An 11,925-nucleotide genomic window follows, 5' to 3' on the forward strand; every position below is an offset into this window, starting at 1 on the left:
GAATTCAGGAGTTCTGGCTCCTTTCTTGCTCTGCCTTTGAGGTTCTTCTGTGAGATTCTCTCTCGTCACAGGGCCCAAGGCCTAAGACCACCAAAGCATAAAACGTTTCCAAGGGGTGGGAAGGTTTTAATGAGCATCCCAAAGGGACCAGGGGATACAAACTCCAAATCCGGCCTTTATATCACCATTATTTCAAGCAACGGGAGGAGGCTCAGCCTTGCTTAGCTCATTCCCAGATGAAGAGGCAACTGGAGGGAAGTCCCTGAAAGTGCCTCTTTACCCAACAGAGGGGCTAAGGAAGGAAAGTGGAGAGGTCTCTGCTGCTGCCGCCGCCACTGCCACCAAAAGCAGGGAGACCTCAAGCACCAGGCTGACCTCTGGAGGTCAGGACGGACCCAGAATCTGGCAGGAATTGGGCAGGAACATCAGACATTGGAAAGTTAGATGAGACTGAACAGGTGAGAAAACTCTTAGGGTCCCCAGACAGCACTAAAATCTCACAGAGGGGCCCCAAGAGCCCACTGACTCCAGGGGCTGAGACACCCCAGGGAGGGAGGTACCCCTAGACTGAGACACTCACAAAAGGACCCCAGTTCAGCAAGGGTCAGAGGAAGGTCTGGAGAGAGAAGAGAGTAAAGGGCCCTGGGTGGGCAGGAGGCTGAGGAGGGAGCCTGGGGAGAGCACCAGGGCGGGGTGTCAGGCGTGCCTGGAAGGTGTGGCCAAAGGGGTCTCTAGCTGCTGCTCTGCTGCTCCTGCTCGCGGATGAGTTTGGCAATGGGGCCGGTGATGCCGCCTATCAAGGTCCAGTACTCGTCGAAGCTGATGCGCCCATCGTGATTGGCATCCAGGTTCTGGATGAGCTTATCCGCAGCCTTCCGGTTCCCTGTGTCCTGGGGAGGAAGCAGGGGTCAGCAATGCTGAGGGTGGAAACCCCAGAGAGAGACTCCAGGCAGGACCCTAGGCAGAGACCTAGGATCTGGCCTGGGCAGCTGCTTCCCTTGGGAAATGCAAACACAGCCCCACTGGCTAGGCCTGAGCATCCTGAGAAGACAGAAGTCTGGGGGTGGAGGAGACCCTGGAGTTAGGGGGCACTGGAAGGATAGAGGCCTCAACAGGGAAAGACACCCTGAGAGGCCAGAGGCTTGCAGGGGAGGGAAGGGGAGAGGGAGGCGAGGCCTTGGGTGAGAGGCCTTACCGACAGCATGTGGTTCAGCTCTTTCTGGAGCATCTCGCGGAAGCTGCTCTTGCTGATCTTGTTCTTGACCAGGCTGTACTTAGACACATATTTGTAGAAGTTTTCCACCAGGACAATGACCGCCTTCTCCAGCTCCGTGTAGCAGTCTGACATCTCCCTGCTTCGCCTGCTGGTGGGACCTGGACACCAGGAGGAGGGGAATTGAGAAGAGACCCCCACAGGCCATACCTCCTCCTCCACGCCCACCCTAGGCCCTGGGTCCCTCCTCCTCCCTTGCTTCTGGTCCCTGGAGAAGAAGGTGGCAGGAAAAGGGGAACAGAGTGGGTGGGGGAGAGTAAGCCCTGGAATGAGAACTATGCGGCTCCTCTAATCCAGGTACTCCCCAGCTGAACCACCTCAACAGGTTCTCCAGGCCCTGCCCCAGCCCCAGGCACCAGGTTCCAGCCCTAGGGAGCAAGATCCCTAGTGTCAGAGACCTAAGGGGCAAGAGGCTCTCACGAGAAGAGGAGAAGAGTCCACCTGCTCTCCCACCCTGCTCCGCAGCTGGCCTACCTCCCTGGGTCCGAGCATGGCTGGGACAGCTGAGATGAGCCATGGAGGTTAGGGGCAGAGGCTACTGCCTCCCACTCCCAGGAAATAAAGCAGAAAGGAAGGAGTAGGCCTTCCCCAATCCCTTGCCGGGCTCCAGGGCTGTGAGTCCAGGGTCTCAGGCCCCGGCTGCCCCTTTTGGGAAAGGACAAGGTCCAGATCTGTTGGATCAGATTTTGTGCAGCTCTCCCAACACACCGCTCCACACCCTGCTAGCCTCTCCTCCCTTATGCCCATCCCTAAATACACAGCAGGATTCAAGAACACCCCCACCCACACTTCATTACCTAAGGCAGGGCCAAGCCCAGTTACAGCCCAGCTGGAGTCGGACCCTGGACACAGCAGCAGACTGCCAGAGGGCACATGCGTCACCCGCTTACCCCTGGACAAAAGACACTTTCCAAGCGGATACAGCCTTCTGAATAACAGGATATGAGGGGAGCAGGCGGATCTGGATCTACTCTGTGAGTCACGGCCCGTGCCCAGAGCCCCCCCACATCAACCCCGGGCAAATCAGACTCCCTTCCCACTCCCAAGCCCAGGAATGTGCTCCAGCCACCCTCACCCGGCGGGTCCTGGTGAAAGGAGATGGACAAAACAGGGACACAGCCACCATAAGGGCCTGAGCAAGCCACGGTCAGATTTGGAAGGAAAGGCTGCCCCACCACAGCTTCCTGTCCTGCCACCTGCTTTCCGTTGGCCCCTGGTGGCCATTCCTACTCCTATGCCGGCTGCCCTGCCCTCTCCAGCCAACTGAAGCCTGCCAATCACTCGGGCCCTGCCCAAACCACGCCTCTGAAGTAAGCCCGCCTTGACCCCTGCCCTGGGCGCCATCCTCCCTGACTCCCACAGACGTGTCTGTCATCACCATTCAGCTAGCACTAGCTGGGGCCCACTAACTGGTGAGGCCACAGTGTCTTCCTGGGTCCTGTCTTGTTCCTTGAGACAAGCATTGTTTTTCTTACGCACGGCCAATGTATTTTCTGAACCAAACGGCGGGACTCAGACTTTAGGACAGTTTTTTTAATCCTGGGTATACACCACTCCCTGCTTTTAATCTCTGCATCTCTCCAGGCCACATTGCCTGGTCCAGTGCCTTGCTCAAGGTAGACGTTCTATAAATATTCCACCTCCTTCCAGTCCTGATAACAGGTATCGCAGGTCCCTGACCACCTTTTAAGCTTTTTCTTTCATGAAGCTTCTTCTGAAGGAAGGGTGGGACCAGGAGGGAACAGGCCAGGAAGCAAGAAGGAAGGAGAGTTGAGAGGAAGAGTCAGGCTGCGGCTTCTCTGAAGGGAAATCCTGCCCTTGTCTCCCCTCCTCCACCTGCCCGAACCCTCTAGTCCCAGCTGGGAGGATGGAGCACAGTACCAGGATGGCAGGAAGCCGCACACTTTTCCATATTCTTTTATTTAAGTGTGTAACTGCATGGTTCCATGTCTATTCCACTATAAGACTTTCATACAAACGCTTTAACATTTACAGATGAAGAGGAAGACCATTGTTCAACCTGTGGTCTGTCCGCTATGCTGCCCTTGGGTTGGAGGTGGCTCAGGTTCATAACCAGTGTTTCAGGTGATTCTGAAAACAGTGCCCATTTCTGGAAAGACTGTGCCAAGTTCACTCCCAACCAAGCCTTGGGAGTGGGAAGATAATTCAGAGAACCTCTTCACACTTAGCCACCCCAATCCTCGTTCCCTAAATGAGGGATCTTGTGGGAAATGGTCAGGGAGAGGAAGAGGGAAGAAAATGGGTGGTACACCTCCCTCTGCCACTCTCCCCACAGGGCAGCCTACCTCTCCCACCACCTGCCTTCTTGGAGTCCTTTCTCTGAGCTGTCTCCTCCGGGCCCTCCTCAATATCATGACTCAACCCCTGCTTGGCCTCTGGCAGCAGCCAAGTGGACAAGACACAGATGAGCCCCAGAGATGACTCTGCCACCTGCTCCCAGGAGTACTGGGAGACCCACAGCGGGAACTCCAGCGCCTCAGGGCTTCAGCTCCCAGCCCATCCTCCCAGGAATCCACCCACTCCCCACCTTCGGTAAAATGGACAGTGCTGGAGATAACCATCTGACAAGTGCTTTTCTGGAGCTTTTTCTGAAGGAAGGATAGGGTAGTAGGCAGGCAGGGATCATTACCCTCCTCTGCCTCCCTACCCTGGAGGCCAGGAGATAGGATCTGCCACCCCACCATCCCACAAACCACTTACTCCTCCCGCCTGCCCCATTCCCCCACTAGCCAGGCCCTGGGTCTCCTGGTTCAGGGGTGGGGCATATGTTCTATCCCATCAGCCCCTTCCTAGAAAGGTCAAGCAGGAGGTCGTTCCTGCATTGGCCCTGCCACAGGTAGATCCTGGCCTGAGTGGACAGTGCACCCTGGAGCCTTCCAGAAATGTGGGAATGGGAGGACCACGAGTCCTCCAATGGGCCCTCTCACCTCAGGCCTCCAGCCCTACCCCAATGTTCTCATTGTCTTCCCCTTGGCTGATTCATCATTGAGCAACCGGCAGTCTCCCACCCCCACCCCGCCCACCTCAGCCCAACTTGCTGACTTCTCCGAAAGCCCAAATTGCCCTGACACCATGCCCATGGATCCCAGCCACTCCAGCCCCACCCTCCCACCCCCAGGTTCTGGGCCCCACGCCCTCCAGATGCCTCCTAACCACCCCCAACATCCCCAGGCTCCTTCCATCTGGAGCTCCGAACATCCGCCACACCCTCCTAAGTCCACCTTCTCTTCTCACCCCACACACACCTCTAGAGTCTTAAGGTTTATCCAGGTGTTGGGATGTGTCCCTAGACTCCTGTCCCTCCTGGTCACTGTTCTCTCCAGAGCCTAGCCCACTGCCAAGCCTAAGTATGGATTCTCTGTGTCCCTTCCATCTACCTGGAATTCATTTGCTCACTTAGGCACCATGAGTTTGCTTACTCATTCATTCAGTGGCTCATTTACTCACTCTCACTCATTCACTTGCTCATTCAATAATGCATTCACTCTCTTGCACATTCATTAATTCATTCCCTTTTTCATTTACTCATTTGTCCTCTCTGCCTTCAATATATAGGGAAGGTGCCATCCGAACTGGGCTGACAATGTCACCTCTATCAGTAAGGCTGTTTCAAATGAAATTTCTCCAGCCTCAGCTGTTCCATTCTCTGCTCCTTCCTGTGTTCTTTCTCTAGTTCCACAAGGCCCTCTCCAGGAACAGCTCCTGGAGCACAGTGGGGCCTGCTTGGGTCGCGAGGTAGCCACTCTGCCTCACCCCTCACCATCCTCACAGGACTCTCTGCGTCTAACTCACACACACACACACACACACACACACACACACACACACACACACGGAGCAAGGACCTCTGCCATTCCTGATCCCCTCTGCTTGGGTAACCCATCGCCCTTCCACTCACTTCAGCTCTCGGAGCAAGAAGCCAGCCTCTGATATTTTTCCAGACAAGTGAAGTTGGAGGAGTTCGGTGTGGATCTTGCCGCCGCCTCCCCCAACACACACACAACTGTCTCAGCCTCACCAACACTTACTAGAATATGGGGAAAGGCAGAGCTGGCTCCCCAGAACCCTTGCCCTCACCTCCATCCCGACTGGGCTGGGCAGGGGAAGGCTCCCATAGTGCAGGTGGCTCTGCCAAGAAAAGCAACTCAAGCCGGGGCCTGCCTGGGTCCTGAGGTGGGGAAGCTGCTGAGTTCAGACCCTCTTCCAGAGAGCTCGCAGGCTCCCCACAGCCTCACTCAGGTTCCTCCCAGATCTCATCATCCCCCTCAAGGAACAGCTCCTGGAACACGGTGGGGCCTGCTTGGGTCATGAGGTAGAGGAGACGCCACCTCAGCCCCTGCCTCCTCTTCCCGGAATCTCAGGCTCCCTGGGACTTGCCTGGTTCCTTCTGGACCCCATCGCCTCTCCCAGGACACAGCTCCCAGAGCCCAGCAAGGCCTGTGTCCAAGCTCTGACCACCCCCAACCCAGACCAACACGCATTTGTCCTCTCCTATTGGGAAGGATCAAGTAGCTGTGGGCAAAGCTTCCAAACGCTGAGCTCCGTCAGCTGCTGCGGCAGGGAGGGGTCTCACCACCCCATGCATCCCCTCTGAAGGCCTCACCCAGTCCCCAACCCCCCAGGACTCCACATTCCCAAACTGGCCTGTGGGGGAAAGTTAATAATTACCAAAATCTTCCTGCCCATTCTCTAGCAGGCCCCTCTTCCCAGGCCCCCTTCACTGCCCCTTCTCCTGGCCTCCCAATACTGTGGGGCCCTCCGGCAGCCACAGACCTCCCAGGCCGGGCCTGGGGTGCTCACCTGCTGCCTCGGTCTGCCTCCGCTCCAGCAGGGCTCTGGGGCTTGGGCTCTGGCACTGCCAAGCAGCTCCCTGCACTCAGCCCAGCCGGGACTCCTCCCCACTGCACTCCCAGAATCTGTCCCACTCCCTCCCAGCCCTGCCCGCTGAGCTGGCTCAGTGGGGAGATAGTGGCTGAGCTGCCTCTTGACTTGGCCCTGGGGTTGGGCCCTTGTTAAAGGGATACACACCTTTTTTCACACTCCTCTACCCCCATCCCAGAGGGAGTGGTGAAAGCTGGCACTCCCCCAACCCCACCCTCCCAGCCCCGCAGGGGCTGAGCAGAACCTGACAGGGCAGACAAAGGAAGGGAAGGACTGTCACCTGCCTTTCTCACCTGGGTCACTGGGATCCCAGTTTCGGGGGCTCCCAACAGACAAGTTCAGTTAACATTCCAGGCCAGCCTAACTGGCCACAGAAACCTCCTTGCCATTGGGGTTTCAGAAGTAACTCCCGACTTCTGTGCTCAAATCAGAAGGCAGATGCCAGGGACCTGTCTGGCTCCCTGGTCTTCTGTCTCCAGTCCGGCCCATCAGCTCTTCTGAGACCCAGCCCTAAGAGGAGGACTCCTCTGGAAACTCCCCACACCCCACTGTTGCCCTAAGATACCCGAGGAAACTGGCCAACTCGACCTCCCTACACTAGGGCAGCAGCTGAAACCAAAGAGGGGCCCACTCGCCCACTCCAGCAGTAATGACATTGGCTCATTGGGCACTCGCCATGTGCCAGGCTCTCTGACATGTGCTTTACATGACATGTGGCATTGTCCTCCTGGCAATCCTGTGGAAGTAATATTCATAATCCCCATTTTATAGATGAGGAAACTGATACTAAGAGCATGCCCAAATTTCCAATGGTAAGTGGCAGATCTCAGATCCAAACTCAGGCCAGTCAGCCTGTTTCTAACCCTCCACCCCCACCCACCGCATTTCCCTTGTTATGTCAGCCGGGGCTCAGAACACCTGGACTAATATCCTTTTCCCCAAGTGTGCACACATACTCTCCTCTCCTATAAGAGGGTCTGCCCATTGGCAAAGAGGAACCTGCCCCTCAGAGAGGACCATGTTGCCCTTTTGGGCCTGGTACCACCCTCAACCCAAACCCATAGGGAAAAGTGAGTTCCCATTCACTTCCACTGCCAACCATTCCAGCCCCACATGCCCCACCCTACCAATGACTTTGCCATTCACCCCCAAGCTCCTCTCACCCGTGGACCCTGGGGAAGGGGGTGTCCAATCAAGACAATATGCTTCACTTTTTTCATTTTTTTTATTAATCAAATGATACAAAACAACCATCATTCTGTCAATGCCCAAGCACCCAGCTGGTCCTCTCCCCGCGTGTCACACCCTCCTCAGCCTCTCTCCCAACCCTACTCTCCCTCCTCTCCAGCCCCAGCCCAGGGACAGAGTCTAGGAGGAACCTGGGGCACAGCTGGAGGCAGGAAGAGAGCCCTGGACAGACAGCTATGGTTTGGGTTGGGGAAGAGGTTGGGAAGTAGGTTCTTAAAGACCCATTTTTAGTACCAGATATCCAGCCATATTCCCAGCTCCGTTCTTCAAATCATTTCCCATAGCCCAGCTCCTCTCTGTTCTCCCCCACTACCAATTCTTTGGCTCTTACACAATTTTTATCCCTCAAATATTCATCCCTGGCCCAAACAGTCCCCTGAGCCTCCCTCTGGTGGGGACTCCTGCACTCATGAGCTCCACAGAGCATCCAAGACAGAAGTGCACAGAGACCCTTGGGAAGGCCGTTAGGAGGCTGAACTTTGCAGAGATGAGGAGGGCTGCAGGCTAGGGAACAGGGTGGTGGTAGAGGACAGTTTTATTTCCAGGCCCACAGTCTCTCCCCAACACCCCCAAGAATTCCAGCGGGAGTCCTCAGCGCCCCCGGACAGGCCTCTCTGGCTTCACACTCTTAGCCGCTTCTCCAATCAGCTCCCAGAAACTCCCGAACTCCAGTTTAGAGTCATTGCAGCTGCCCAGGTTGGCAATTTTCTCTTCCAGGCCACAGTTGCTCTAAGGGGAGTGAAGACACCATGGCTCAGGGAGGCAGCAGCTTCCGATCTTCCCACCCCACCCTGCCCAGGGGCAGACAGCAGGAGCAGAGCCTACCCAGCTCTGGGAAGGGGGAAGAGCTGGGGGTTGCAAGTGCCAGTGTGGGTGGGGTCCTGGAACACTTGCTTGGGAAGTCAGGGTACTGACTGGCTGGGGTGGGGTGTACTCCCTCCATACCGGCATGAGGTGGGGCAGCTGCTGGGTGACCAGGTCCCGTAGCTCAGAGGGGGTCAGCGTCTCCTTCCCACCCTCCACGGAGTACTGGTGGAAGTTCTTGATGAGGGTCTCAATGGCCCTCTCCACGTCACTGAATTCCTGAGCATCCTGAGGGCAGGGGACATCACCCACATCAGTGAAGCTCCACGCACCCCAACACCCTGCTTCTCCAGGAGTCTGGCAAAGCCCTCAGGGCAGAAGACTGCTGGAAGGCACACAGCTCCCACCCACTCCAGAGCCCAGAATCTAGCCCCTCTCCCCTACCCCAGCTCGGCCTTCAGGCCACAGCGGCCACAGGTTGGGGAAGGCTTCCCTCCCCACACCCCCCAGCTGCAGGCAGTGCAGGTCCCAGCATGCACCCAGGCATCCTCTTCCCAGGAGGACTCCATCTGCATCACCCTGTGTGGGCCTCAGAGGAGGGTTCACATCTCACTCACAGGGTCTGGGGTGCAGGGCAAGGCCAATGTGAAGGACAAAAGTCAGTGGGGGGACATAGACCCTCAGGGTGAAGGAGAGGAGTGTTGGAGCAGAAAGGCCAGGAGTGAATGAGCCCACCTCTGCGTTGGCTGACCGACACTGTCCCATGGTACCCGCTGCGTCTGGTCCTTTGGTGAGAGTTCTGTTGTCCTATAGCTGGCCCCAGAGGAGCTGATGGCTCATGATCTGCCTAAAGGAGGGGGCAGGCCTGAGGTGAGGGGAGAGTCTAGCATTTCTTTCTCAACTGCCCACTTTGGCTCCACCTCAGATATTCTGTGCCTCACCAGGGGATTAAAACCAACACCACACAGGCCCAGGCCCTGCCTAGGCTTCAGGAGCCGAGGTCATATCCCCCAGGCCAACGCATCTAGGGGGAATCCTTTGGGCCTCACCTTAGCCTTATTCTTTCCACCTCCTCCAACCACCCACCTCTGCTTGAAACACACACACCAACCTCCAGGATCTGATCCCCCAGGCCTTACCCTAAGTGTGCCCTCTGGTCAGCAGGCTGTATATTTGGGTGAAAAGCCCTGGGTTTCCTTACCTGCTGGCAGCCGCAGAGACAAGACAGGAGGAGCCAGCTCACCTGAGCTCAGCTCTTATACCTGGGGGAAGGGAGTGGAAGCAGGGGCTGGGCCTAAGCCACCCCTGCTATTGCAGCAGCCTGGGCTGTGAGCCAGCTTTATGAGCCCCACCCTGCACTAGCCAGAGTTCCAGAGCCTACCCTGACCCTGCCACGAGGAGAGAGCCACAGAGCGCTGGGGCTGGGAAAACCCTGGCCTCAGATCAGCATGCAGAGCCAGAGAAAGAGAGGCGAGAAGGCTGAGGAGACAGGGAGGACTTGGAGACCTCATGGGGTCACCCTAGGAAGTGGAAGGGCCCTGGGAAATTGTAGGGCAGGGAGGGAGAGGGGGTCTGAATCTGTGACCAGGAAAGGAGAAGCAGGAGCCTCTGTACCCTCCATGTGTGTGTCTGTCTGTCTGTCTCTCTCTCTCACACACACACACACACACACATACGCTTCTCCCAGCCAGGCCCAGTTTGGATACTGACACTCAAGCCTGCCTGGATCCCGGAGCCCAGCCTTTACCAGTCCTGGAGGCAGAGAGATGAATGTAGAGAACTTGGATCAGGAGGAAGAAGCCAGAGAAGGGCAGCCTGGTGGAGGGACGCAGATTGAGTGAGTGTTCACCTGACCTCCCTTCAGCTCCCCTCAGCGGCCCAGAGTGCACAAATGCAAGGCCACTTGCGCTGCTTGGCAGCTAACACCCACTCCAAACTGGTCGGGCCACGTGTTTCTCTCTCCCTCCCTCAGAGCCCCATGCTTTCCCTAACCCAGCTGCAGAGCAACACCCCCTGATCCAGAACCCAGAATGACATCCCAGAGAGCCCAACCCCAGTGGCCCTCCTCACCTGCCCAGGCCCAGACACCCACAACCTGAAGTCACAGGGAGGGGGTAGGAAGAAGGGCAGAGCAGTAGGCATGAGTCAGGGCAAGGATGGGGTGCGACCCAGAGCCAAAGTTCCCAGGATCTTTTCCTAAACGCTGAGATCAGAGCACAGCCCACTACGTTCCTCCCCATGTCACCTTCTCAACCCAGGGCCTTCTGTGTCTCAGTGGAGAGGACCTTCCAACAGTGTCTCATTCTGAGAGTTCCTCTGAAGGGCTTCAACCTGCAGGTCCCTCTGAGGGTCTCTCAGCCTGTGGGTCCCTCTGAGAGTGACTTAGCCTGGGTTCCTCAGGAAGAGGCTCAGGCTGGGGGTTCCTCACAGGGCTTCTCACAGTGAGGGAGCCCTTCAGTACAGGAACCCCTCTAGAATGTCTCCACCAATGGCCCTTTGGATTCCCAGTCTGGGGGTCCCTCTGAGGTCTATCTGGGATCCTCTCATGGTGTGTAACGGGGAGCTTCCTCAGCATAAAGGTTCCTCTGGACTCATGGCTGCCCCACATGGATGCCTGCCAGTGAGGCAGAGACAGTCCTGGGAGGCCGGCCACCGAGCTGCCTGCCCCTGCACCCTCTGGTGGTGGTCGTGTACACCATATGCCCCTCAAGCCAGGAAGGCAAGGCAAGTTCTGCCTCCGGTGGCACCACCACACCCTCACCCCACAGTCCTTGAGCAGAACATCGGGCCCCTCCTTCTGGCTTCCCCACTGCTCCAGAGGGTAAGGGGAGGAGGGCCTAGTGTTCCTGAGCACCCAGCCAGAGAGGATCCTGGTTAATCAGAGCTCTGAAATCCACCTATTCTTGTCTTTATGACTTTACCTAAGATCCGAGTCCTGATCTTTAATACAGGAGTTAAAAATAGCGCCTTCCTCAAAGGACTGTGAAAATTAACTAAGACAATACAGGCAGAATGTTTAGCACTGCACCTGGTACTTAGTAAGCCCTCCATACATGTTCACCACTATCACTGTCATCCAACGGACAAGCTCCAAGAAAAAGGAAACACAGCAGGACCATGCAGCTGAGCCCCTGAGTCACCTCTCCTGCCCCACATCTCTGCCTCTACTTTTCTTTTTTCTTTTTCATTTTTCATTTTTTTTGTTTTGTTTTGTTTTCATTTTTGAGATGGAGTTTTGCTCCTGTCTCCCAGGCTGGAGTGCAATGGTGCGATCTCGGCTCACTACAGACCCTCCTCCTGGGTTCAAGTGATTTTCCTGCCTCAGCCTCCTGAGGCGCTGGGATCACAGGCGCCAGCCTAGCTAATTTTTGTATTTTTAGTAGAGATGAGGTTTCGCCATGTTGGCCAGGCTGGTCTTGAACTCCTGACCTCAAGTGATCCACCCGCCTCAGCCTCCCAAAGTGCTGGGATTACAGGCGTGAGCCACTGTGCCCAGTCCTCTGCCTCTACTTTTCATATATTCATTTAACCATTTACTGGGCATCTGCTCTGTACAAGACCTGGTGCTAGATGATGCGGAATGTTCAAAGATGAATAACATTCCCTGTCCTCAAGGGGCTCATAATTTTCAGATCCATCCTCAGGTCAAGAGAGAGCTTTCCCACCCTCTGGTCTCAAGAAAAGAAATCAGGATGGAG

The 11,925-nt window shown here is 56.3% G+C and overlaps 2 protein-coding genes across 5 annotated transcripts; both read right to left on the reverse strand.

The window, feature by feature from the left end:
* Nucleotides 1–105: 105 nt before the first annotated feature.
* S100A16 (S100 calcium binding protein A16) lies at nt 106–6,311 on the reverse strand. 2 transcript variants are annotated; one of them, XM_003892676.4, is made up of 3 exons: nt 6,095–6,311; nt 1,196–1,374; nt 106–890 (listed from the first exon to the last, which is right to left on the reverse strand). In XM_003892676.4, the coding sequence occupies exons 2-3, from the start codon at nt 1,346–1,348 to the stop codon at nt 732–734; spliced, it is 312 nt and encodes a 103-aa protein (XP_003892725.1). In that variant the 5' UTR covers nt 1,349–1,374; nt 6,095–6,311; the 3' UTR covers nt 106–731. The 2 variants fall into 2 exon arrangements, with proteins under 2 accessions (XP_003892725.1, XP_003892726.1); XM_003892677.4 differs by lacking the exon at nt 6,095–6,311 and adding an exon at nt 2,071–2,511.
* Nucleotides 6,312–7,381: 1,070 nt separating this feature from the next.
* S100A14 (S100 calcium binding protein A14) lies at nt 7,382–10,105 on the reverse strand. 3 transcript variants are annotated; one of them, XM_009181821.4, is made up of 4 exons: nt 9,975–10,105; nt 8,963–9,074; nt 8,369–8,515; nt 7,382–8,152 (listed from the first exon to the last, which is right to left on the reverse strand). In XM_009181821.4, exons 2-4 carry the CDS (start codon nt 8,990–8,992, stop codon nt 8,015–8,017), a joined length of 315 nt encoding a protein of 104 aa, XP_009180085.1. In that variant the 5' UTR covers nt 8,993–9,074; nt 9,975–10,105; the 3' UTR covers nt 7,382–8,014. The 3 variants fall into 3 exon arrangements, with proteins under 3 accessions (XP_009180085.1, XP_009180079.1, XP_009180093.1); XM_009181815.2 differs by lacking the exon at nt 9,975–10,105 and adding an exon at nt 9,429–9,489; XM_009181829.2 differs by lacking the exon at nt 9,975–10,105 and adding an exon at nt 9,367–9,389.
* Between the last annotated feature and the right edge of the window lie 1,820 nt (nt 10,106–11,925).

This window comes from Papio anubis, chromosome 1, assembly GCF_008728515.1.
Source record: "Papio anubis isolate 15944 chromosome 1, Panubis1.0, whole genome shotgun sequence".
Taxonomy (NCBI): Eukaryota; Metazoa; Chordata; class Mammalia; order Primates; family Cercopithecidae; genus Papio; species Papio anubis.

What these genes read in the sequence shown, in the direction of transcription:
- S100A16 (XM_003892676.4), bottom strand. Translation starts at nt 1,348, where the DNA reads ATGTCAGACTGCTACACGGAGCTGGAGAAGGCGGTCATTGTCCTGGTG. An exon ending in AGCTGAACCACATGCTGTCG is followed by an intron (nt 891 to 1,195) that starts GTAAGGCCTCTC and finishes CTTCCTCCCCAG; the next exon opens with GACACAGGGAACCGGAAGGC.
- S100A14 (XM_009181821.4), bottom strand. Translation starts at nt 8,992, where the DNA reads ATGGGACAGTGTCGGTCAGCCAACGCAGAG. An exon ending in GTCGGTCAGCCAACGCAGAG is followed by an intron (nt 8,516 to 8,962) that starts GTGGGCTCATTC and finishes CCCTGCCCTCAG; the next exon opens with GATGCTCAGGAATTCAGTGA. An exon ending in AGCTGCCCCACCTCATGCCG is followed by an intron (nt 8,153 to 8,368) that starts GTATGGAGGGAG and finishes CACTCCCCTTAG; the next exon opens with AGCAACTGTGGCCTGGAAGA.